The 25,582-nt window shown below is 49.0% G+C and overlaps 1 protein-coding gene across 5 annotated transcripts in view; it reads left to right on the top strand.

The window, feature by feature from the left end:
- PPP1R16B (protein phosphatase 1 regulatory subunit 16B) overlaps positions 1–25,179 on the top strand; it is a 101,866-nt gene extending 76,687 nt beyond the window's left edge. Inside the window, exons 4-12 of one of the 5 annotated variants that reach the window (XM_082361961.1) lie at positions 3,194–3,339; positions 6,485–6,588; positions 8,287–8,411; positions 12,406–12,531; positions 13,070–13,145; positions 13,822–13,951; positions 14,049–14,217; positions 17,127–17,162; positions 20,451–25,179. In XM_082361961.1, the coding sequence (XP_082218087.1) occupies positions 3,194–3,339; positions 6,485–6,588; positions 8,287–8,411; positions 12,406–12,531; positions 13,070–13,145; positions 13,822–13,951; positions 14,049–14,217; positions 17,127–17,162; positions 20,451–20,960 (1,422 nt within the window). In that variant the 3' untranslated portion in view covers positions 20,961–25,179. Of the gene's footprint in view, positions 1–3,004; positions 3,340–6,484; positions 6,589–8,286; positions 8,412–12,405; positions 12,532–13,069; positions 13,146–13,821; positions 13,952–14,048; positions 14,218–17,126; positions 17,163–20,450 lie in introns of all 5 variants that reach the window. The other 4 variants (XM_082361960.1, XM_082361962.1, XM_082361963.1 and 1 more) reach the window with 4 other exon arrangements.
- Positions 25,180–25,582: the final 403 nt, after the last annotated feature.

Here is a 25,582-nt window from a genome sequence, read left to right as displayed (position 1 = left end):
CGGGTGCGTGCTCAGCAAGAGCCTGAGAGCTCTGCCGTTATATCCATATCCTTTCTTCTGAGCATCCCTTTGTCATTTCATCCATTAGCGTGACTATTTAATGCTGGTCTCCCGTTACCCAGACTCTGCGCTGCACAAGAGCAGAGCCCATGTCTCTTTCTCATTGGTGTATCCCAGTCTTGCACCCCATGCTGGCATACAGTAGGTGCTCAATATGTGTGTGCTGAGTTAACGAGTGAACTCACTGAACCTCCCTGTGCTCTGGACCAAGTTTTTGATCAGGTGGACTTGAATGCAGCCTGGCGGGTGGGAGGCCAGGCTACTGGAACCCTGGGCTGGGGAGAGCCTCTCCATCTCCCTCTGAGGGCAGAAGAGACTGGCCACCCTCCTACCCATAAGCCCTGGGGACAAGTCTCCACCCTCAGCCGTCAGCCCAGGGGCTCCCCATGTGTCCTCTTGGCTTCTCTTCCTGTCCCGCAGGGCTTCATGCATCCACAAATTCTAGCTGTGTGACCTTGGGCAAGTTACTTAAGCTCTCTGTGCCTCACTTTCCTCATCTGTAGAAGAGCAACAACAAGTATCCATCTCGTTGGGTTGTCGTGAGGATTAAATAAATACACATAAAAACCCTATAAGCGTCACTTGACACTGGGTAAATATTAGTTATTATTATTACTAGAATTTGTCACATGTTCACTTCTTGGCAAATCCACTTCACTTATGTGAAGTGTGGTTTGATCATCACAGCAAGTCTTTGAAATATTATTATCCCCATTTTACAGCTCAGGAAACTGAGTTCAGGGCAGCACTATCCAATAGAACCTTTATGGTGATGGAATGTTCTGTGTATCGACACTGCCCGGTACGGTAGCCTCTAGCCCCACATGGCTATGGAGCTCTGGAAGTGTTGTTCTGAGGATCAAATGAGGCAATGCATGGCTAGCAAGATGCGTGGCCCTAGTAACTCCTCAAAAAGCATTAGCTCTTATTATTGACAATGTGACATATTATTACTGCTCTTGCTGGGGCTGTTGTTTTTGGTGTCATCATTATTGTCACTACTGTTCCAATACAACGAAGGAGCACCTTAAGAAGAGCTTTCTGTGGATTTTCTGCTCTTGGCAACAGGGAGCCTTTCAGAGGTTTGTAAACTGAGAGCAACGTGGCTGGATTAACAAAGAAGCTCTCTCTGGCTGAGGTGTGTGGAAGGAGAGTGACAGGGAGGCAGAGAGCGGTGATGAAGCCTCAGCCAAGGCAGTGGGGATGGGGACAGCGATGCAGGAGATGGAATCCACACCTGGTGATAGATTGGACGTGGGAAGTGACGGGGTGGGAGGAGTCATCCAATGCCAGGTGTCATTGCCCACCTTGTGGAATGCAGGAGAGGAGGTCGGCCCACTCCATCACGTACCAGCCCCCATTGCACTCCTGCATCCGGGTCCCAACCCAGCCCTTGCTCGGGTACAGACTGGCCCAGCCCATGGGCATCCTTTTCACACGACTACAATTCTGGGTGCATAATCCCCCCGCCCACTCACCGCCCCGCCCATCCTCATGTTTTCTGCAGCCCTCAGGGTGGGATCTCTGGCCCTCCTGTCCCCCGATCCCAGGGGCTGGGCTGCTTCTCCGCCTATGGACCGGGCCATCCCGAACCCATCTCCCGGTGACAGCCTGGGGACCCTCGCCTTTCCCCGCTGCCTCACTCTGGTGCCTTTGGTGCCCTCTGCCGGCGGTGCTGTGTCACTGCATGGTTCTCCCGACTACCTGAGGCAGCACCCAGCTCCACTGGGTCACACATGCCCCTGCTGTCCGGAGAGGTGCCCCCAGAGCCAGCCAACCCCAGATCGGCTGGTGCAGAAAGAGAACCTGGGTCCTTGGCACCATCTGTGCAAATGTCTGCTTCTTTCCCATCTGTCCCTCTGGCACTGACCCCTGGTTCTGCTGAGAATGGGGGTGGAGGCTGTGGTGCCGCCCCATCCTCATCCCCATCCCCACACCCACCTGGGGCTGTGGGCTCCCACAGGTGCCCCCGCTCCTTCTGTTGGCATCCAGTCACTCCTCCACAGGCCTACGGTCACTTCTGTAGGTTGGACCACCATCATCTCTTAAATGGGTGATTTCAACATAGCTCCTCACCATGCCTCTTCTCCCCTGCAAAGCTTGTGATCGCAATCTCTTCTCCACATGCAGCCAGAGGAGGGATTTTTAAAAAAAAACAAGCTTGACTGTTCTGCTCCTCTGAGTATAACTCTGCAACATCTCCCACTGCACCGAGGGGTAAGCACTTCCCTGGATGGGCAGTGCTGAACACTTTGTCCCCTGCTGGCTTCTCCAGAGGTCACCTGGGATGCATCCTGCAGTCTGTAAAGTGGTTTCCTGTCTTCTACTTCCTCTGTCCTCACTTTTCGCTGCTCATGGCCCTGGCTTGAGGCCCCTCTGCCCCCTTGGAATCTTTCACCCTCCGTCCCTGGAGTTTGGGAGCTCCAATGGCCGTTGGAGCCCTGCATCTCTCTGGGGGCTGCCTTCTCCCTGGGGCTGCCCCACGTGTGGACAAGCAGGAGCACAGACACGGCTGTCTCCTCGCAGGGACTGTATTAGGGCCCCTTAGAGCCTCACACAGTGCTTGGTTTTTGGGGGCGAGGCTTGGTCACTTGGGACTTCCGCAAGAACTAGCTTCTGGGTCAGAAATTCCTAAGTCAGAGATTCCAAACTGTGATCTAGGAGGTCACTGCTGTCAAGGGGGATCTCCCCCATCACCCCCATCCCCACCCAACCAGCACATGCCCCTGCTTCAGCCCGAGCAGCCCTGCTTGAATTGATTGGTTATCTAAGAGTTTTCCATACAGTTTTGTTGGAAGGAAGCCTTCTGAAATTAAAAAAAAAAGGTTTTAAAGCCTCATTCCAAATTTCATCCCATTCCACCCACATTTGCAAAACATCTTATAGCCGACTTTATTTTTAGATTGTCTTTATATTTTTATCTTGTATATTTTTAACTTACAAGGAAACAGGCTCAGAAAGGTTAAGTGACTTGCCCAAGATCACACAGCATGTACGTAATGGAGCTGGATTCAAACTCAGGCAGTTTGACTCTGCTGTCCTTCTTGTGGCCTCTCGTGGGGGGAACTTTGTGTGCCCTCGTCACGACCCAGGGCCCTGCCGGGAGCTGACCCTGCCTGTGTCCACCTTGCAGTGCTGCATTGACAACTTTGAGGAAATTGTCAAGTTGCTCCTTTCCCACGGTGCCAATGTGAACGCCAAGGACAACGAGCTGTGGACGCCCCTGCATGCCGTGGCCACCTGCGGCCACATCAACCTGGTGAAAATCCTCGTTCAGTAGTACGTGCCCCTCTCTCCCCCAAGAACAGCCTTCCCTCTGCCTTTGGTTTTTTCCAAGTTCTTTTTTTTTTTTTTTTTTTTTTTTTTTACTTTCATCTCCTCTCTCTCTTTTTTTTTTTTTTGTCTCGTTTGGTGCCTGCCACTCTTTCTCTTTCTCACCACATTTCCTTTCCATCCCTGTGTCTTTCTCTCTCGTTTTCTCTCCATCTCTGTCTCTTTCCTCCTTGGTCTCACTCTGTCTTTTCCACTGTCTCTCTTAATTCTCTCTCTCTCCTTTCATTCTCTTTCTTTCTCCCGATATTATTGGGTAAAATACACCTAACATAAAATTTACCATCCTTGGGACTTCCCTGGTGGTGCCGTGGTTAAGAATCCTCCTGCCAATTCAGGGGACACGGGTTCGAGTCCTAGTCCGGGAAGATCCCACATGCCACGGAGCAACTAAGCCCGTGGGCCACAACTACTGAGCCTGCACGCCTAGAGCCTGTGCTCCTCAACAAGAGAAGCCACCGCAGTGAGAAGCCCGCGCACCGCAACGAAGAATAGCCCCTGCTCACTGCAACTAGAGAAAGCCTGTGTGCAGCAACGAAGACCCAATGCAGCCAAAAATAAATAAATAAATTTATTTTTAAAAAAATTTCACCATCTTTGTGTTACAGGCATACATCCCGTTTGGTCACAGTGTATAATCCTTCCAATAGGCTGCTGAATTTGGTTTGCTGTTTTTTGTTTTTTTTGGGTTTTTTTGGCTGTGTTGGGTCTTCATTGCTGCGTGCAGGCTTTCTCTAGTTGCGGCGAGCGGGGGCTACTCTTCGTTGCGGTGCACGGGCTTCTCATTGCAGTGGCTTCTCTTGTTGCGGAGCATGGGCTCTAGGCGCGCGGGCTTCAGTAATTGCAGGACATGGGCTCAGTAGTTGTGGCACGCGGGCTCAGTAGTTGTGGCTAGCAGGCTTAGTTGCTCCGAGGCATGTAGGATCTTCCTGGACCAGGGAACGAAACTGTGTCCCCTACATTGGCAGGCAGATTCTTAACCACTGCACCACCTGGGAAGTCCCTGCTAGTATTTTCTTGAGGACTTTTGCATCAGTGTTCATAAGGGATATCAGTCTGTAGTTTTCTTGTAGTGTCTTCGTCTGTCTTTGTATCAGGGTATCATTTTCTTTTTTCAATCTCTTTTTCTCTGTCTGTCCCCATGAGTCTGAATTCATCTCCTCCATGCTTATGTGTTGTTGCCATTTTTTTTTTTTTTTTTTTTTTTTTTTTTTTTTGGCTGTGTTGGGTCTTCGTTTCTGTGCGTGGGCTTTCTCTAGTTGTGGCGAGCGGAGGCCACTCTTCATCACGGTGCACAGGCCTCTCACTGTAGCGGCCTCTCTTGTTGTGGAGCACAGGCTCCAGACGCGCAGGCTCAGTAGTTGTGGCTCATGAGCCCAGCTGCTCCGCGGTATGTGGGATCCTCCCAGACCAGGGCTCGAACCCGTGTCCCCTGCATTGGCAGGCAGATTCTCAACCACTACGCCACCAGGGAAGCCCTGTTGTTGCCATTGTTGTTTTGCTTGCTATAAAAAAAAAAAAGCAAGCATACTTCCTTGGCTCTGCCCCTGCCCCCCAAATCATGTCCACCTGCATTTCTTTGGGGCAGAACGTGCTTTGGGGGACACCATGTAACAATGCCTTTCCCAGGAATAAGGCCATTTCCCTCTATAGAGCTCTGAGAGTCTTCTCCCATGCTGAAATTCCTTCTAGTCTGCTTAGTTTCTATAAACACACAGGAAAGGCACCATTCAATTTCAAGCGTATTTAATTGAATTCATCTAATGATTGGAGGGCACTCAAGCTGGGCCAAGCCCTGTGCTGGGCACTGAGCACTCAGGGAAGCTAAAGTCCTGAGGAACCACACAGGAAATCAGGTGATTTCAGTACCAGAGCCAAGACGGAGAGAGACCCATGGGCTGGGGTCCCAGGAGAGCATCTGAGTGCAGGGATTCAGGAATAGTGGCCGAGGGCAGGAGACCTTTGGCAGAGGTCTCAGCAGAGCAGCCAGGGCCCATCAGGTGGCTACTGGGGGGATAGAGATGCTGCCCTGGCTCAGAGAGGTGGATTAGCTTACCCAACGGTGCACAGGAGCTCAGAGAGGTCACAGTGGAGGGCTGTTAGGCCAAAGGACTGGCAGGTGGCCCATGCCCACACCTCCGATGAGAGCCTGGGTGTGGTTAAGTCTGCAGGAGCATCAGGTGGCCACAGTCCAATCTGGGATGGTGCGAGAGGAGAATGGGGTGGTGCCAGCCTGGCACAGTGGGTGCCCAGCACCGATGTGTACCAGAGTCATGGGTTTAAAATACGTAATCCTCAACCCCACCCGCCACACCCCCGAGAGACTCTGTTTCAGGAGGTCCAGAGTGGAGCCCAGGAAGCTGCATTTTATTTCAGCGGTGCCCGGGTGATGCTGCCGCAGGGCATCCCAGAACCATGCACGTAGGAACCAGTGGCCCAAAAGGCAGATTCTGCCATGGAACCCCAAGGCTCTGTCCTGTCCCTACCCTGGTCAGCCTTTTGGGCAGGGACTTAGAGGAGGAGATGGGGGATAGCTGAGGGTACTTCTGCACTTGGTCCAAGACTGAACTAGGACAAGGAGAAGTGAAAAGAGCTGGGCCAGGTTTGAGTCTTGACCCTCCCACGTCCTGGCTGTGTGACCTCAGACAAGTGACTGAACCTGTCTGAGTCTTTGTTTCCCTTGCGTGAGATGGGGCCAATAATACTGAACCAAGAAGACTATTACGAGGATTATATCAAATGATGAGTGTAAAGGGCTTAGATCAAGCCTGGCTCTAAGCAGATGCCTGGGAAGCAGTGCTGCCGCCATTAATGTTGTATTTTCTATTTGACATCTGTGCCCAAGTGCCCGCCTGCTGGTTCAACAGAGTGGGAAGCTGGGGGAAGTCTGCTGGCACAGCTCTCCTGGGATTTTGGCCCCTTCCCACCTGGGGCCCCTGAGATCCTGGAGATGCTATCCTCGCTGGGCTGCATCGCGGTCGGGCTGTGGATGTTGGGGTGCATAGTGGGGTGGGAGTGAGAGGCTGGATGGTAGAGGCAGCAGACCAACCCTCTGCGCACATACCTGGCCCTCACCCTGGCCCTCTCTCTGCAGTGGGGCCGACTTGCTTGCCGTCAACTCTGATGGGAACATGCCCTATGACCTCTGCGAGGATGAGCCCACCCTGGATGTCATCGAGACGTGCATGGCGTACCAGGGTAAGGGCGGGGCCACCTGCCGTGAAGTGGGCTTAGTGCGGGGCTGCGGCTCTCTCACGTCAATGCAGGTGAACGAGTTACCTAGCAATGTGCCCACCGCCTGCTCAGTGCTCAGGAACTGGGATGGGGTCCCACGATGGTTGTTACCCGTGTGATGGGCAAGATGCGGACACAGAACAACCCTGGAAAACGTGCTGTGCACAAGGGGGACCTTGCTCTCATCTGTGTCAACCACACACACGGGTGGCCTCAGCTGGCTGGGTCTCTTCGTCAGCTGTGACAATTTCAATTCAAGAAACATTCACAATAAAGATATATTCCCATTTGGGAAAAATAATACAAAGTCAAGAACATTCGCGGCTGCCTGCTCTGTGCCAGGCACCACGCGGGCTGCCAGGGACCCTAGATAAACAAGATGTGGGCTGTTCTCAGCTTACAAGTGAGCTTCAGAGAGGAAATGAATGCAGCAATCAGAGAGATCTGCCCACACCCGCCACCCCAGTGCATACCCCTGAAGGACCTCCTCTTTAGAAATAAATCTCAAATCCAGACCCTGGACTGCAGTCCAAGGTCCTGCCCAGGCTCTGCGCTTGTGTTTCTTCCCAGATGGCTGCGGGAACTGCCCTTTTGGCCTGCCCATTCCCTGGCCCTGGCGCTTTCCTTGTTCACCTGCAGAACTTCCTAACAATTTTTGTGCCAGTCTGGTGAATCTATGGACCCTTCTCAGAATAATATTTTTAAATGCAGTTATCAAAGCCATAGGATTATAAAGGAAACCACTTCTATTAAAGTAGAGCTTCCGAAATATTTTTAAATGTGTGAAATAGAAACGTTATTGATTCATGAAACAATAAGATAACATGATATGAAAATACCTACAGTTTCTGTTGGTGACAAAGTCACAGGCACTGCCAATTCTACTGTGAATTTGGCCTACGTTCTAATGGAAGGAAATGCTACATTTCATTTAAACGTTAATGAAAATAAACAGGTCATTCTTTTTCTCCTTTCAAGTTTATAGACCTCCCCTGAATTCTGTCCAAGAATGCTTGATCTCATGGACCTTTTTTTCAGAGCAAATCACTCTCTCCTTAAATACCATTAGCAGCTGCTAGTAACACTTAAATTTTTAGCCAGAGATTCAGGCTTGAAAATGTGTTTCTGTGTCCCTCAATCTCGAGGGACACATTTATTCAGCTCTCCATTCAAAAGTTATATGTTCAGTAATTCAGTCATTGCCGTAATAAAGATTCATTGAGCATCGTGCCTGGTGCTGCAAACACAGCTGTAGACAAAATAGAAGAAATTAACAGAGACCTGGTCAAATAGAGTGGTCAGGGGAGGCCAGCTGAGGAGGTGGTCCAGGCTGGACCTAAAGGATGAGATGGAGCCAGGTATTTGAGCAGTTGGAGGCAGGTAGGTGGATGGTAGGGGTAGAAGAACTGTGTGTGTAACAGTAATCAATATTACTACAATGCCAACTGGGTACCAGGCAGGAATGGACGTTGTTTGTGGCCCAACACGTGGTGTTTGTATTCACTGGGCCTGGGAGAAATGATCTCTGAGCATATCTATCTACCCCCTTGACTGGCAGACCCTGGGGGACAGGAGCCATGACTCCCCAATCTGCCCCCCCTCCCCTCCCCCTGGGGTTCTCTGCCTGGGAATGCTGACTCAATCCCCCCTTCCCCACTGCAGGCATCACCCAAGAGAAAATCAATGAGAAGCGGGCAGCTCCTGAGCAGCAGATGATTTCGGACATTCACTGTATGATTGCAGCCGGCCAGGACCTTGACTGGATAGATGCCCAGGGTGCCACACTGGTGAGGAGAGGGGCCAGGCTGGATTGGGCTGGGGGGTCAGGACCAGAACCCAGACCAGCTAGAACTGAACTGGGCCAGTGCCGGTGGAGGCCAAGCCTATACAGTTGGGGCCTGTCCATGGCTTTGGACCTCCCCCACCTCTTGGGGCCAGGGGTGCCCCTGGAATGTGGGAAGTTAGTAGAGCGGGGCTCAGCCGCTTTGAGAAGCTGGGGCTGGGAGTCGGGAGCCCTGGGTGGGAGGCTTGGCTCTGCCATTTGCCTCTTCTGTCTCTAAGTTTCTCCTTTACCTCAAGCTCCAGGTGTCCATCCTGAGTTCATTATTTCCGCCTCCTCCTGTGATGTCTCCCGCTTAAGCACTGGTGCCATGTTCATCTGTTCACCCAGGTCATCTTGCTTTGCCCTGTTCATTCCCCTGCCTTAGTGTCCCCTCTCCCACCCCAGTGCTTTGCCTCGTTGGCTGTCCCTGATGTTGCTGCAACAGCCTCTCCTCTGGGTTCCCTGACTTCAGAGCCCAGACACCCCCAGGCACCCATTCATCACTGGTTCACCCATCCATCTATCGGTTCGCCAACCCATCCACGTCCTCTATGCCGCATGCGGTACTAGACCCTGGAGATGGAGAACAATGGAACCTTCTCTCTCTCTAATCTGCCTTGTTAGCTCCACTCACCCTTTCAGCTCAAGTGTCAGTGACTTGGGAAACCTTCTTGATCTTTCTTCATAGGCTTTCATAGCATGATACAGCTCAGTATTGCAGAAGGTCTGCTTCTGCAGTCTCTAAGCTGAAAATTGGAGCATGGCCTTGGAAGCCCACCCCACCACCCCCAACCTTGCCCATGGCTGGGCCCTGCCCTAGGCTTGTAGTCTGTGTGATCGTGAGCACTCAGGGCTTTCAGAATCTTCAGCTCACCAGGTAGAGCTCAGCAGTACCAAGTTCCCTCACCATCCCTCAGGCCTGACCTGGTGGCCCAGGTGTGACAACTGGGCTTCTCCTACCTGTTCCTGAGCCCTACCCTCTGCCTCATGCCCTTTTCTTTTTTTTTTTTAATTAAAGTTTTTTTTATTTAAAAATTATTTATTTATTTATTTATTTATTTTATAGTTGATTTACAATATTATATTAGTTTTGGGTGTATAACATAGTGATTCAATATTTTTATAGATTATACTCCATTTAAAGTTCTGAGAAAACAATAGCCAATATTCCCTGTATTGTACAATATATCTTTGTTGCTTATTTATTTTATACATAATAGTTTGTATCTCTCAATCCTCTACCCCATCTTGCCCCTCCCCTGTCCCTCTCTATATCTGTGAGTCTGTTTCTGTTTTGTTATATACATTCATTTGTTTTATTTTTTAGATTCCACATATAAGTGATAACATATTTGTCTTTCTCTGTCTGACTTATGTCACTTAAGCATAATACCCTCTAGATCCATCCACGTTGCTGCAAATGGCAGAATTTCATTCTTTTTTATGACTGAGTAATATTCCATTGTCTCTGTATACCACACCTTCTTTATTCATTCATCTTTGATGGACACTTAGGTTGCTTCCATATCTTGGCAATTGTAAATAATGCTGCTATGAACACTGGGGTGCATGGATCTTTTCAAATTAGTGTTTTCATTTTCTTTAGATATACACCCAGCAGTGGAATTGCTGTATCATATGGTAGTTCTATCTTTAGGTTTATGTACCTCATGCCCTTTTCTATGAACAAGGTCCCTGCTCAGATCACCTGCTCAGCCCAGAACTCAAGGATAGAGTCAGGTAGTTGGATTGAACACTGCTGCATGAATGCTGTATGAAATCATGGCCAGGCTGTATCAGGGAGTTGCCCACCATAGCTGGAGCTCCTCTGGGTCTGTGGCTCAGCCCTCTAGATACAGGGGTCTGCTCCGCTTGGGCTAGCCTCATAGTGGCTCACCCACATGGGCCGGGCACATACTAGGTCTCAGGTCTTCCCAGTAGAGTGGGGAGATGAATAGTACCTTCCTTAAGCATTGTTGGGAGGACTAAATGAGATTCTGCATGTAGGCGCTCAGCACAGAGTCTGTAAACTCTCAATAGATGCTAATGATTAACACATTATTATTATTAACATTATCACTCTACTGTATATAAAATAGATAAACAACAAGGATCTACTGTATAGCACAGGGAACTATATTCAATATCTTGTAATAACCTATAATGGAGAAGAATCTGAAAAAGAATATATATATATATATATATATATGTATGTATAATTGAATGACTTTGCTGTACATCTGAAGCATTGTAAATCAACTGTACTTTAATAAAACAAAAAACCACCAGTATTGCTCTCCCAGTCATACCTTTTTATTCCTAGCCATGTATGTGACCCCACAGCTTGTAGTGTCTGGCTGGCCAGCTGTGTGTCATTCTCAACCACTGGCGAGCAGCAGATATTTATAAATCAGATAATGATACCAACTTTCACGTGTGCCTCTACCAGATCACACCCTGAGTTTTTTCTACAAATTAAAAAATAAAGGAAAACCTCCATTTGCCAGAACCTTGCAGCACCCTGACCCCAGGATGATGCAGCATCTGGCCATCAGGGCTCTGTTCTGAAGGCCATGCTTTCCCCATCCCACTGGCTGGGGCTCTGTTGCCCCAGACCTTGGCCCCCCCAGAGAGCACTCTGATTTCCTCCCAGCCTGGCTTCTGCTGGCCTCCTTGGGCTCTCACCTGTCTCCCACCTTGGCTGGGCATTTGGTTTCTCTTTGCCTCATCTCCTTCTCGCTCCTCCATCCATTCCCACAGTGCATCTTGTCATCACTTATGGCTCTCTAAGGATGTTCATCACTTACTGAGGGTTTGTTATGTGCTAAGTACTTTATGTGTTTTCTGGGAGATTGGGCAAGAGGACAACTGAGGTCTGCAAGGTGGTATCTATCACCAGAGACCTTAAATGGTGCCAGGTAGGAGAGATGGGGCCTCAACATGAGCTTTCCCTTATTGGATGTATTGGGTATCTATTGCTGCATAACATACTAACACAACATGTAGCATCTCAAAACAACAATAAATATTTATTATCTCACATCGTTTCTGTAGGTCAGGGAATTGGGAGCAGCTTAGCTGGGTGGCCCTGGCATGGAGTCTCTCATGAGGTTACAGTCAAGATGTCAACCAGGGCTGCAGTCATCTGAAGGCTTGACCAGGGCTGGAGGACTCACTTCCAAAATGGTGCACTCACATGGCTGCAAGTTAGCATTGGCTGTCGTCAGAAGGCCTCAGTTTCTCATCTCTTAGGCTCTCTCCTTAGGGCTGCTTAAGGGTCCTCACAACATGATGGCTGCCTCCCTCTAGAGTGACTGATGCAAGAGAGCCTAAGGTGGAAGCAGCAATGACTTTTATAACCTCAGAAATCACACACCACCACTTCACCACATCCTATTTGTTAGAAGTGAGTCACTTGTTCTGGCCCACATTCAAGAAGGGAGGCATTAAGCTTCATCTTTTTTTTTTTTTAATTTTTAAAATTTTATTTTTGGCTGCACTGCATGGCTTGAGGGATCTTATTAGTTCCCCGACCAGGGATTGAACCCAGGCCCTTGGCAGTGAAAGCGCAGAGTCCTAACCACTGGACCACAGGGAATTCCCTAAGCTTCATCTTTTAAAGAGAGATGTGTCAAAGAATTTGTAGACATACTTTAAAACCACCCTATTGGACCTCTGAGACCCCTTCTACAGGGCTCAATGCAGAGTAGGGACTCAGTAAATGCTGTTGCCTTAACTATAGGGCTTGAAGACAGGGGAGAAAGGCTCGCCTGTCTGCCTTACCTTCTAGTTCCATGTTGCAGACTTACTAATGCTCTGTGGCTGGTATTTCCACCTCATTCTATTCCATTCTGCTGGCCCCAAGTATGATCTGGGACTTGGGTCAGGGAACGGGCTCTCCTGCCTCCAAATGAGGGACCAGCCCCATGGGGAATGCTCACGTCTTTCCTCTCCTTCAGCTGCACATAGCTGGAGCCAATGGATACCTGCGGGCAGCCGAGCTCCTCCTGGACCACGGGGTGCGCGTGGATGTGAAGGACTGGGATGGCTGGGAACCCCTACACGCGGCCGCCTTCTGGGGACAGGTAGTTGTCACCCACAGGGCTGTGAAGGAGGCCAGCACAGGGTCAACCTGCTGTCCTTTGGGCTGGAAGTTGGTTCAAAAGAACACAAGACCCACTTAGGGTGTTGGCTACGGCTAGTATGTGGGATATGAAAAGACCTAGGGAGTTTGCAAAAATGATTGACGAGTTGTTTCCTAACAAGACGACAATCCAATTTGCTAGAAAATTCCCCACATTTCTGCCTTGAATAGTTTCTCCATTTGTTTCCCAGATAGAAATCTGTGTGACTTTCACCATTCCTCTTTAAACACCTGACAGCTCTGGAGTTATAGCTGACTCCTTCTTCTGTCCCTTGGTATGGCCCAGACATGCTGGAGGAGGTGTCAAGCCATTGCATTTGCTGGGATTCCTGGCTTTAGGGGGCAGAGCCTTCCCTGGGAGTCAACTTTGCCCCACCATTCTTTGGATCACATCCTAAGAAGCTTTGAACACTCTTTCCACCGCCTAGGCTTTCTGAGCCCTGGGCAGGGGGGAACCTGGGCTTCTTCCTGTGTTTCAGATGCAGATGGCAGAGCTATTGGTGTCCCATGGGGCCAGTCTCAGTGCTAGGACGTCCATGGATGAGATGCCAATAGGTAAGTTCAGGACAACACTTGGTGCATACATAAGCATCCATTGATTTTTTGATGAATAGAGGATAAATGGTTAAATATATGGTTGGATAGATGGTGGGTTGGTGTGTGGATGGATAGTTGGATGAATGAATGAATTAATGGGTGGTAGATTGAGGGATGGATGGATGGATGGATGGATAAGTGGATGAATGTATGTATGAATGAATAAGAGGATGGGTGGGTAGAGGATGAGTCTATGGATGGATGACTGGTTCAGTGAATAGGTAGATGGCTGAATTAAAGGATGAAGTGGATTGAGTGGGTAGGGATGTATGATTTCAGTATCTTTTCATAAGTTCTTGCTTGGGCTACATGGAGTACCTGCTTGTTTCTCTTGATACTTTTTGTGGAGAATTAATGACTCCTCTTGGAAGCTGTCAGAGGTGTCTGAATCCTTCAGTCATAACTGGGAATTGGGACTGTACATGGGACATGGGTTTCCTCTTCTTACACTCCTCTAAGGATTGAGTCGTAGCCCAGGAAATAAGGCTGGCACTGTTTTCTCCCCTCCTCCCATGTCCCAAAAGATGCTGGGAGTTTTCAGTGGGTTGGCGTGGCAGCTCCTCTGGTCTGGAGGGCCCTCAGGGGCCACAGCCCCCTGCACTATCCCCCACCATGGGCTCCTTTGCCCCTTCAGACCTGTGTGAAGAGGAAGAGTTCAAGGTACTGCTGTTGGAGCTGAAACACAAGCATGACGTGATCATGAAGTCGCAGTTGAGGCACAAGTCATCCTTGAGCAGGAGGACGTCCAGTGCGGGCAGCCGCGGGTGAGTCAGGGGCAGGGCAGCCGGGGCGCCCGAGGATGCTCCCACCCATGGCGCCTGGATGCAACCTCTCAGCATCGCCCCCCCCAACTCCCCTTAGGAAGGTGGTGCGTCGAGCCAGCCTGTCGGACAGAACCAACCTGTACAGGAAGGAGTATGAGGGAGAGGCCATACTATGGCAGCAGAGGAGCGCAGCCGAGGATCAGCGGACCTCCACCTACAATGGGGACATCAGGGAGACCAGGACAGACCAAGAGAATAAGGACCCGGTGAGTGCCTGCCTCTTGCCCGGCCCCCGTCTTGGTCACTGCCATGGGAGGGGGACAGGGCCCCAGCCTGGTGTTGCTTCTTCATCTCAGAGCCTTCAGAGGGAGGTCAGCTGGCCAGTGCCCTTAAACCAGCTGGATCCTGTCTGATGTGGGCAGCTACCGTGGTTAATGGTGCAAGCGTAGGGTGTGTTCGTGTCAGAGCTGGGAGACTTGCACACAGTAGGGACTCATAATTGCCAGGGAGTGAGGGATCACCATGTGCCTGCTTGGGCTCCAGCAGAAGAGAGATTTAGTTCTGGGCTTCCCAGAAGAGAGATTTAGTAAGGCAGCCACCCTGGGAGAGAGGGCACTACAACTTCTTCGGGGGAAATATAACAAGATGTTGAGAATTGTGTTGAGACATCAGGTTGGAAGAAAATTTTTGAAAAATAGTAAGGGGCTGGCAGGACGTCTAGGAAGCCGGCTCCAGGAGGAGCCAATGGTCTGGGCATTAAACCACTTTCCTAAGAGGATGCTGTATTAGTTTCTGAGAACTGCTGTAACGAACTATTGCAAACTTGGTGGCTTGAAGCAACAGAAATGTATTCTCTCCCAGTTCTGGAGGCCAGAAGTCTAAAAATAAAGGTGTCAACAGGGTTGGCTCCTTCTGGGGTCTCAGAAGGGAAATCTGTTCCATGCCTCTCTCCTAGCTTTTGACGGCTCAGGCATTCCTTGGCTTTTTGCTAGCAGGCCTCCAGTCACTGCCTCTGTCTTCACACGGCCTTCCTTGTATATGTGTGGGTATCTCTGTTTTCTCTTAGAAAGATACCAGTCATTGGATTAGGGCCCACCCTCATCCAGTATGACCTCATCTTTTTTTTTTTTTTCCCCCTAACATCTTTATTGGAGTATAATTGCTTTACAATGTTGTGTTAGTTTCTGCTGTATAACAAAGTGAATCAGCTATACGTATACATATATCCCCATATCTCCTCCCTCTTGCGTCTCCCTCCCACCCTCCCTATCCCACCCCTCTAGGTCTCATCCAATGTGACCGCATCTTAATTTAACTGATTACACCTGCAAAGACCCTACTTCCAAATAAGGTTACACTCAGAGATGTGGGGTGGGTATGAGTTTTGAGGGGACACTATTCGACTCAGTACCGATACACTCAGGTCCATGCATGGCTGCAGCCTTGCTGAGAGGAGTGAGCAGGTTTGGGACCAGAGCAGAATTGCTGGGGACAAGAAGGAAGAGGGTGACCATACCAGTAGGGGTCTGCCTTTGTGGTTCTTCCATTACACGATGAGCGGCTGAAAACATTTCTAGCAAGTGTTGCTTTGGAGGGATGCAAAACGTCTCAGTGGGACCCTGCTTCCCTGCGTGAACAGGGAGGTCACATGAGGGCTTGTCTTGCCAGCTGGAGAGAAGGCACCTACTCAAGAGAATCCCCATCAAAGCACTGGCTGGGATGGAGCCGGCACACGTGGAGCTTTTGTCTTCCCTCTTCCCTAAGCTTGGGGGTTGGGAGAGAAAAGAGTTGTAGATCAAAATCGAATCACATTTCAAATGCCTCCCAGCTATGCTTTAATTATTTTTTCTTTGTGATTGATGTGTAACTTGTGTAAAGTACACAAATCTTAAATGAATTTTCCAATAAACTTACAAACGCATACCTTCCGATGAAAGTATAGAGCATTTTTGTCATCCCAGAAGGCTCCCATGTTCCCTTTTCCAAGGACTTCTCCCACCCCAAAGGTAGCCACTATTTAACTTGGAGCACTAAAGATTAGTTTTGCAGCTGCATCTGCATATGAATGGACCCAGGCAGTCTATGGTCCTTTGTGTTTGGTTTTTTTGTGTCTCCGAGATTCCTCCGCGTGGTGGCATTCAGCAGCAGTTCATTCTTTTTCATTGCTCCGTAAATTCTGTTATTTACATATTCTACAATTTATGTGCCCATTCGTCCGTTGGTGGACATTTGGGTTGTTTCCAGCTAGGGCTATTTTGAATAAAGCTGCTTCAAACATCCTTGTATGTGTCTTTTGGTGGACACAAGCACTGTTTTCTGTAGGGTATTTACCCAGGAATGCGGTATGAGTCACGGAGTAGGCTATATGTACCTTTCATAGATCCTGCCAAGCAGTTTTCCAGAGCAGTTGTACCTGTCTGCTCTCCCTTCAGCAGTGAATGCGCCTTTCTTGCCTACTGTTGGTATAGTTAGTTCTTTTCGTGTGAGCCATCCTGGTGGGGTTGCTGTGTAGCTCAAATTTTTAGTTTGTTTTTCCCTGATGGTGGATGATGTTGAACCTTTTCTTGTGCTTATTGGCCAACTGGTTATCACTTTGTGCTTCATCTGTTCTTTAGCCCTTTTTTGATGGGTTGTTTATCTTTTCCTTATTGATTCATAGGAGAGACTGAGATTCTTAAAGAAACCCTCAGGGAAGCAACCGCCCCTCCTTCTCCACACCTGCTTCTTTCCTTGTGTTTATTTAGATCTCACAGGCCCCAGGATTCTCTCAGAAGTGCTCATTGATGTAGAGTTTCATTAACCATTAGCCCTGTAGGGAATAAGGTGGGGGGATATGGATGCTGGAGACCAGCCTGAGTTAAGCCTGAGTTTGTTGTTGTTGTTAATTTCTGGGGATTCCTCATCAAGGCTCCGGTTTGTCTGGGGTTGAGTGAAGGCAATTAGATGGGCCACTTGGCCTCAGGGGCTGGGGTTTCAGACCGGGGAGGAGAAGAGAGGGTACAGAGATGGCATAGCCAGAAGCAGGCAGTCCTCTCCCAGGTGCTCAGAAGTCCTGTCCCAGGGAAACTGTCAGCGTCCAGGGTCCCTGTCCCAGCCCCAGAGGGAACAAGGAGATCACAGGATACAGCTACAAAGCTCAAAGCTCCTTCCTTTTTTGTTCCTACTACCTTTCAAGGTCTTAGGTGCTGTCAAGGACGTGATAGTCTATAAGGTAGGGATTCTCAAAGTGTGGTCCCTGGACCAGCAGTGTCAGTGTCACCTGGGAACTTGTTAGAAATGCACATTCTCAGGCCCCACCCCAGATGTACCAAATCATAATCCCTGGGGCTGGGGCCCAGCACTCTGTGTTTTAACCAGCCCTCCAGAGGATTATGATGCATGCACGAATTTGAGAACCACTGATCTAAGGGTGTATTTTCTCAGCCTGACTCCCAAGTCAGGTTGCTGCCAAGGCTCTGTGCTGTTAACCCCCAGGGCTGGCTTGGGTACATAGTTTTGGCAGAGCTGATTCACTGATAGCAGGCACAGCAGTGATAAGACAACCCCGTCTCTTCAACCAGTGGTTCACAATCTTAACTGTACAAGAAAATCACCTTGGGGTGGTGTTTTGTATTTGTTTTTTAAAAACCTGATGTCCAGGCTGCAGTCCCAACTGATTAAATCAGAATCTCCAGGCTTGGGACTCAGGCATTGTATTAATTAATTAATTAATTAATTAATCTATTTATCTTTGGTTGCATTGGGTCTTCATTGTTGCGCGCAGGCTTTCTCTAGTTGCGGCAAGCGGGGGCTACTCTTGGCTGCAGTGCGCGGGCTTCTCATTGCGGTGGCTTCTCTTGTTGTGGAGCATGAGTGCACGGGCTTCAGTAGTTGTGGCACGTGGGCTCAGTAGTTGTGGCTCGCGGGCTCTAGAGCGCAGGCTCAGTAGCTGTGGCGCACGGGCTTAGTTGCTCCCTGGCACGTGGGATCTTCCTGAACCAGAGATTGAACGCTTGTCCCCTGCATTGGCAGGCGGATTCTTAACCACTGCGCCACCAGGGAAGTCCCTATTTATCCATTTAATGAATGGACTTTATGTATTTATTTATTTTTTGAGTAGTTTTAGATTTACAGAAAAATAAGTGGGGGGGACTTCCTTGGTGGTCCAATGGTTAAGACTCCACGCTTCCACTGCAGGGGTATGGGTTTGATTCCTGGTCGGGTAACTAAGATCCCACACGCTGCGATGCAGCCAAAAAAAAAATAAGAAAAATAAGTGGGAAGTACAGACAGTTCCAAGATACCCTCGTTATCATGCCCCCCTGTTTCCACTATTATTAACCTCTTGCTTTAGTGTAGTATACACGTTATCATTGATGAGCCAGTATTGATACATTATATTAACTAAAGTCCATAGTTTCCATTAGGGTTCACTTTTCTGGTTGTACGTTCTATGGATTTTAACAAATATATAATGTCATGTGTCCATTATTAAAGTGTCATACAGAATATTTTCATTGCCCTAAAAATCCCTGATGGTCCCTATTCATCCCTTCCCAACCCCAGGCAATCACTGATCTTTTTACCGTCTCCAAAGTTTTGCCTTTTCCAAAATCATACAGTATGTTGATTGAATCACACAGTATGTTGCTTTTCAGATCGGCATTGTATAAGTGTTTAAAATCTCCGAGATGATTCCAATATGCACTCAAGGCTGAGAACGAGTGTCTTCCATCCCTGCTACTCAAATTATTTGCAGGAACTTGTTAGAAATGTGGAAATTTGGGTCCCAACCCAGACCTAGTGAATCAGAATATACATTTTAACAAAAGCCCCAGGTGACTCATATGCACATGAAAGTATGAGAAGCACTGATTTAGACCATCAAGAATCTGCATCCCCCCATCCCGCGTATGTCATCAGTTTGCCTGCATAGTTCAGAAGAAGCCACTGAATAAACAGAAGAAACACACACATAAATGGAAACTTTCTATGGGAAGCGTCCCTCTCCTTACCATATTTTAATCTAATTATATATTTCTTGGAGATCTTTCCAAGAAATCAGATTCTTGGAATCACAAGTCAGCACATAGAGACTTCCTTCATTTTTTCCTACCAGCTCCAGAACAGTCTAATACAAGTACTTGCCATAATTTCCCACCTGCCTAATGATGGTTTCCATGCTCCCCTGAGGGAATCTATCTGTAAAACAAAGTCCTAGAAATGGGCTTGCTTGTGCAAAGTATATATTTTTCTTAAAACAAAAAAAATTTTTTTTTTGGTGGATGGTGTGACATTGTCCTCCAAAGAAGTTGTGGCAGTTGACACTCCTGTGTACTTTGCACACCCTTGCAAGCACTGAATAATAACAAACTTTAAAAATATTTGTCGGGAATTCTCTGGCAGTCCAGTGGTTAGGACTCTGCGCTTTCACTGCCGAAGGCCCGGGTTTGATCCCTGGTCAGGGAACTGAGATTCCACAAGCCACTCAGTGCACTTCCCCGCCAACCAAAAAAAAAAAATTTGTTGGGACTTCCATGATGGTCCAGTGGTTAAGAATCCACCTTCCAATGCAGGGGACAGAGGTTTGATCCCTGGTCAGGATCCGGGCAACTAAGCCCGCACGCCACAACTACTGAGCCCGCATACTGCAACTAAGACCCAACGCAGCCAAAAATAAATAATAAATAAATAAATAAATAAATAAATATATTTTTTAAATTTGTCAATGTGCTGGGTAAAAATGATATTTTGTTGTTTAAATTTTTATGTCATTAACTATTTGTGAGATTGAATATTTTTCCTATATTTATATGCTATATAGATCTACATTTTGCTGTGATCTGCATATTAATGTCCTTTGCCTGTGTTTTCTGTTGGGTAGTTGGGCATTTTCAAATGGACTTTTAAGAGCTCTTTATACATTTGGAAATTAGTCCCTTTTCTCTCTTATAGGTTGTAAATATATTTCTAGTTTTTCATGTGTCTTTTGACTTTGTGATTTTTGCTATGCTTTATATTTTTGTCACTGTCAGATGAATCTACCTTTTAGTCATAGTTTCTAGGCTGCAGCTACTTTTAAAGCTCTTATTACCCAGAGATTTCTGGGTATAAAAGATCTCTGGGTAAGAGCCTCTTCCATTTGTAGTGGAGATCTACCAGGGGATAAGAGGAAGGATTACAAGTGACCAAAAACCCAACTAAAATCGACTTATACAAAAAAGAGATGCATTGGTTTATGTAACTGGGAACCCACCTCTGAACCAATTCCTGTAGTGAGTTTATTGATTGGCCAGGCCTGGGGTCATGGTCTTTGGCTGGGAGCAAAGATGGGAGTTGGTCAACTCTATCAAAACCCATAGATTGGTGAGTTCCCCAAAGGAAAATAGAGGTCTTATTACCCAGGTAGGGAAAATGGATGAGGACAGGCCCAAACAATCATGCTTTCAGCAGAGGCACAAGTGGGGTATGGGTTCAGATCTTCCAGCCAGCTGGTAACGTTGTCCTTCTCACCCTCAAGAACCCCAGGCTGGAGAAGCCCGTGCTGCTCTCCGAGTTTCCTACCAAGATCCCACGAAGTGAAATGGACGTGCCTGTTGAGAACGGTCTCCGGGCTCCGGTCAGCACCTACCAGTATGCGCTGTCCAACGGGGACGTCTGGAAAGTGCATGAGGTGCCGGACTACAACATGGCCTATGGCAACCCTGGCATGGCCGATGCCACCCCGCCCTGGAGTGGCTACAAGGAACAGAGCCCCCAGACGCTTCTGGAGCTGAAGCGGCAGCGGGCCGCAGCCAAGCTGCTCAGCCACCCCTTCCTGAGCACCCATCTGGGTAGCGGCATGGCCAGGACGGGTGAGGGCAGCAGCGAAGGCAAGGCCCCCTTGATCGGAGGCAGAACTTCCCCGTACAGCAGCAATGGGACCTCGGTGTATTACACAGTCACCAGTGGAGACCCCCCACTCTTGAAGTTCAAGGCCCCCATGGAGGAGATGGAGGAGAAGGTCCATGGCTGCTGCCGCATCTCCTAGACCCTGAGGGATGGAGGAGAGGGATGCTTTGGGGAGAGGGTCCCTGGAATCCAGGCCAGCCCAGCAGCCCTGGCTGGGGAGGCTTCAGAGGGCAGCTGGGGGGAGGTGGGCTCTGCTTTCCAGAGGAAGGCTAACCTCACCTCTCAGCCAGCTGCCCATAGCACCACCACTTCCCACCGTTCTGCTTCTTGCCGCATTGTCTGCCATCAAAAAACAAGGCCCATAGTGGCTTCCTGACTCATCCTGCTGTCAGATTTCGGGAGGGCGGGCTGGGATTCCAGTTCTGTTGTTGGTAAAGGCTTCTCTGGACCAGTACTCACATGTGACATATCAATACACACACACACGCACACACAATCAACATGTGTAGGGATGACACAGCTGGGCTCATGGGAAGCAGGTGGGACTGAGAATTTGTGGGCTCTTCCCAAGAGGATTGAAGTTAAGACTCAAGAGTTTTGTCGCCACTGCCAACATGGCTTTAGCAGGGGAGGAGGCCTGCTAAGCTGATACCTGTCATCCTGCCCAGAGCCCTACCAGGGTTTTGTATCGTCATCCACATCCGGCAGGAGCAGGAGGTCCTCTCTGTGTCCAGAGGGAGCTATGCACCCACATGGCGTGGATGAGATGGGCGTAGGCCTGCTCCCCACAGCCTTGCTTGTGCCAAATGCCAGCTGTGTGAGTGCCCAGGGGCCGAGATGGAAAACCCGGCTATTCCAATCCTGGAATAATCCAGATCATATTTTGCTCTTGGATGGAAGCATCAAAAAAATGGAGGGGAGAGAGAACAAAGGTAGCATTTCCAAAAGTGCATTTGATAAAAGAATTCTTTTAGGCTACAAAGCTCCAGGTTCGGAAAGGGGGTCCACTGAATTAGCTTTCTTTCCTGAACAGTATCAAGATCACTAGGTTTTACTGACTGGTGTTGGACAAATGAAGCTAAGCGAGAAACTTCAGTTGGAAGGGCTTTTCCAGGAAGAGAGGCGAGTTCATGCTGTTAATTTCTGCAGACGTCTCTGGTAACCATGACAGAGCCCAGCGCCCTGGCCAACCTTTGTGAATATTCGGCTGATTTCAGTCCAGCCTGTCTCAGCCGGCCCTCCTCAGACTAAGCCATCAGAGTGAGCAGTGGGGGTGCTGCTGGGGCCCCTGCCTCTCCCAGAGTGAATGCTCAGTACTCCCAGCCCAGCTTTGCTTTTTCTGGAATGCTTGGTGAGACGGGTTTGCCAGTTGGCCCTTGTGAGTTCCCGTCTGGCTCGGGGGCTCCCATCCTGCTCCTGCCAGAATGGTGACAGCCCAAGGCTGAAAATCCAAGGTGCACATGGTCCAACACCCTGCACTGCATTCAGGAGAGCGGTGGTGGGGCTGTAGCTGGGTCTTGCCCCAGCTCTACTATTTCATAGCCCCAATCTTTCCGATGCTGGGGAGGGACAGGCTGCCTGCCATCTCTCCACTGCATTCTCTCATGAGCCCCTTTGAAACTGTTGCGCATGAGTTGGGCGCTGTCCACGGGCTCAGCCAAAACCTTCTGGTATAACTAACTAACTGCAGGTTGGTTTCCTGCTCTGTGCACCCTTTACTTGTCCCAAACTACCTCTTTAGAGCTCTGAAGGGGCCCCTGAGGTCCAGATTCTGGAATTTGGGGGACAAATCTGGGTTTCCTTTAACCCTTTTCTTTCTGAGCTTATGAGAAATTCTCACCAAGAGACTCTGGGCCAGAGGCTGGGGCTGGAGGAGCCCCCTTGTGCCACAGTCCTAGTAATGAGGTCGCCTGTCTGTCCCAGTCCTCCACTGTGGCCGCCACGGCTCCCATAGCCCAGAGGCAGAGCTGGATCCCAAGGGCCTTGCTGATGCTTTACCAGGAGCAGGGCAGCTGGGTCAGAGGACAGTGCTCCTGGATGCAGGGAGAGTAACAGCACCAGGCCACTCCCACCCCAGCTCCAGGACAGATCCAGGCCAGGGTGGAAAGGCAGGTCGTGTGCGTGACGCCTGCCACATCCCTGGGGTCTGGGGCTGACTCTCCATCATCTCATCCTATGGCTGGAGCAGGGCAGGGATGATTCAAAACACACATACCTTTTAGGCTTTAAAATAGTGTTCAGATCAGACTGACACTGAAATTCCTCTTGAGCCGACTTGAGCTGCGAGCTGGGAGGTGCTGAGAGAAGACACACGCTCCTAGGAGAGAGCTGTGTTAAGTTTTCAGATCTGTTTGCTCAGGGGCCAGAGACTGAAGGTATTTATTGCCCGCTCTGAGCCCTTCTGGCTATTCCCTCCTTCCTCCTTTGCTTCCTGCCTCCTGGGCCATTCCTCTCCCACCCAGAAGGCTGGGGATCCCAGCTGGTCCCCTAACAGGAGCCAACTGCAGACTCTTGGGCTTTAGCTCATGTTTTCAGTCAGGGATTAAACCATTCCCTTCAAGTACCCGCGGGAACTTTCCCTGTGGGTCTCCTCGGTGTCGAGGGACAAGCTGGGGCCAAGGTCGTTCATTTATTCACTCATGTAGTTTATTGAGTAGCTGTGACTCACCAGGCACTATATTAGGTTCCGGGGATGAAGGAGGAATGAGGGAGTGAGGAGATCGCTCTTTGCATTTCCATCCTTTGAGGACCATGAGCACCAGCAGCCCCATTCAATTCACCTGAGACAGAAAGGCTGCGTCCTAGTCCAGCAACCCTTTGCTTTTCCGCTCCTAGAATCCCTAGAGTATGAATTCCTTTAGCTGGGAAGCTGCTGACATCGCCACCCCGGGATGCCCCTAAATGGAGATGCTGGATCTTGGGTTCCAGGCAGATACCATCCCAAGTCCACCTGGGACTTTCAAGGATAACTGCCTTTAGGCCAGCATCTTTCAGCCACTGTATAATACCAGTTTGAAGTCAGTGTCTAGAAGAACAAGGAGTCTGGAATTTGTTGCCAAACGCATCTCAGGTTCTTAAGCTCATCATCTCTTCCTCATTTTTGCTCATTTATTACCTAGTCCTCCTGCCCCACCAATGGATATTGGGAGGAAAAGGAGCTTCTCCTTTAATATCGAAAACTTTCCTCAGGAGTCTGCCTCTATTCCTGGCAGGTGTGGATCAAGGAGCAGGGAGAAAGCTGGCAAGGTCGACCAGATGCCCAGCTCCTGCTTAGACCCAGGTCTGGTGGCAGTTCCTGGCAGATTAAAGGAGGCTACTTCTAAAGCATGTGCCACATGGCTCCCTGTGAGCTCTGGCCCTTGCTCCCACCTTATGCCCCAAACAACTGAAAATTGGTGGCTATCACCAGAGAGTGAGTTTCTGGCCTGAGAGTAGCTCCAGGAAGTTGAGTGCACCCTAAGCCCAGGTCTTCTGAAGACTTCAGGATGTAATTCTCCATCAAATATGCAGCATTGGTGAAACTGCTCTGTACTGTTTGATCAATTTCAATAGGCTTAGAAAAGTTAACAAAGCTGTGTCCCCTGTCCTACCCACCAGTTTGCTGGCCTTGTAATAACATGAGACCATTTTGGTTGTTGGTGTCAGATATCTTTTGATCTTGAGTTCTCCCTCCCACTTGCTTTCCCAGAGCAGAATACTGGGACACTTTCCAGAAGGGCGCTCCTTACAGGATGCCCAGAAGGACTGTATTTAACTCTTGCTATTGTGGCCTGGGGACAGCCTCCCCTCCCCCAGGGCACATAAGAGCAAAGAGTCATGTGGTCAGTGGGTGACTCCGCAGAAGTGACCGCCTCTGCTAGAAGCTTTCCTTGACAGTCTCTTGTTAGCCGGTTGGCCGGAGGGCCTGCTTCCCATGGGCATTGCAAGTGCCACAGTGCGGGGCCTGGCTCTGTGCAACCAGGAAAAGTCTGCAGACCCACAGCCCTCCGCAATAATTCACCAGACCAGAAGCCACTGATGTACAGAGAACATTTAAGAAAAATGTATTTTATGTGAAAAAAAAAAAGTTAAAACTCTGTATACTGTATCAGCAGCTTTGTGTAAAAATGGCAATCAAGAGAGTCTAATATATTTAAAACTTTTTTTAAAAAAAATCCTCGTGGATCTTTGATATTGTATTGAAGTAATTTCCAGGTAGCACCACGCCATGCGGCAGTGGTGAGCCCCGTGTTCAAGACTGTGGCTCGACCACATCCCAGAGGGGCGCACCCCTGGAGTTGCTTCCAGCTGCCAAGGCCTGTGACAGAATTCGCTGTTAAGAGTTTTTAATTAAGATGATTAAATTCCTTTTAATAACACCTGTTTAGTGTGGCTGTGGTCATTGCTATGAGCTTGCTTGAACCCTAATGATTTGAATTCATAAAACGGTAGTGCCCGGGATAAAGGGCAGGGGAGGGTTCCAGGTCCCTGATCCCACCACAGAGGGCTCTCCCAGTTGGCCCCTGAATCAGAGGGAGCTCTGAGGGCTCAGATACAGAGAGGTATCTTTCTAGACTGCAAGAAGGTGAAACCTGGTGAAATCAAGAAAAGAAGGGTGGTTGAAAATGAGCTTCACTCTGTCAAATGCTTCTTTTGAAATTAACATGGAGCCCTATAATAGCTCATATAACATTTTCCCCCACACTTTCAAATGGTTGTCTGATGACACATTTATATGTAACAGGGCTGCCCTTCTCTTCTGTTCTCTTCTTGGAGTGCACT

Source organism: Balaenoptera borealis, assembly GCF_965194805.1.
Source record: "Balaenoptera borealis genome assembly, chromosome: 16".
Lineage (NCBI taxonomy): Eukaryota > Metazoa > Chordata > Mammalia > Artiodactyla > Balaenopteridae > Balaenoptera > Balaenoptera borealis.
This window is presented reverse-complemented; position numbering and strand designations above follow the sequence as displayed.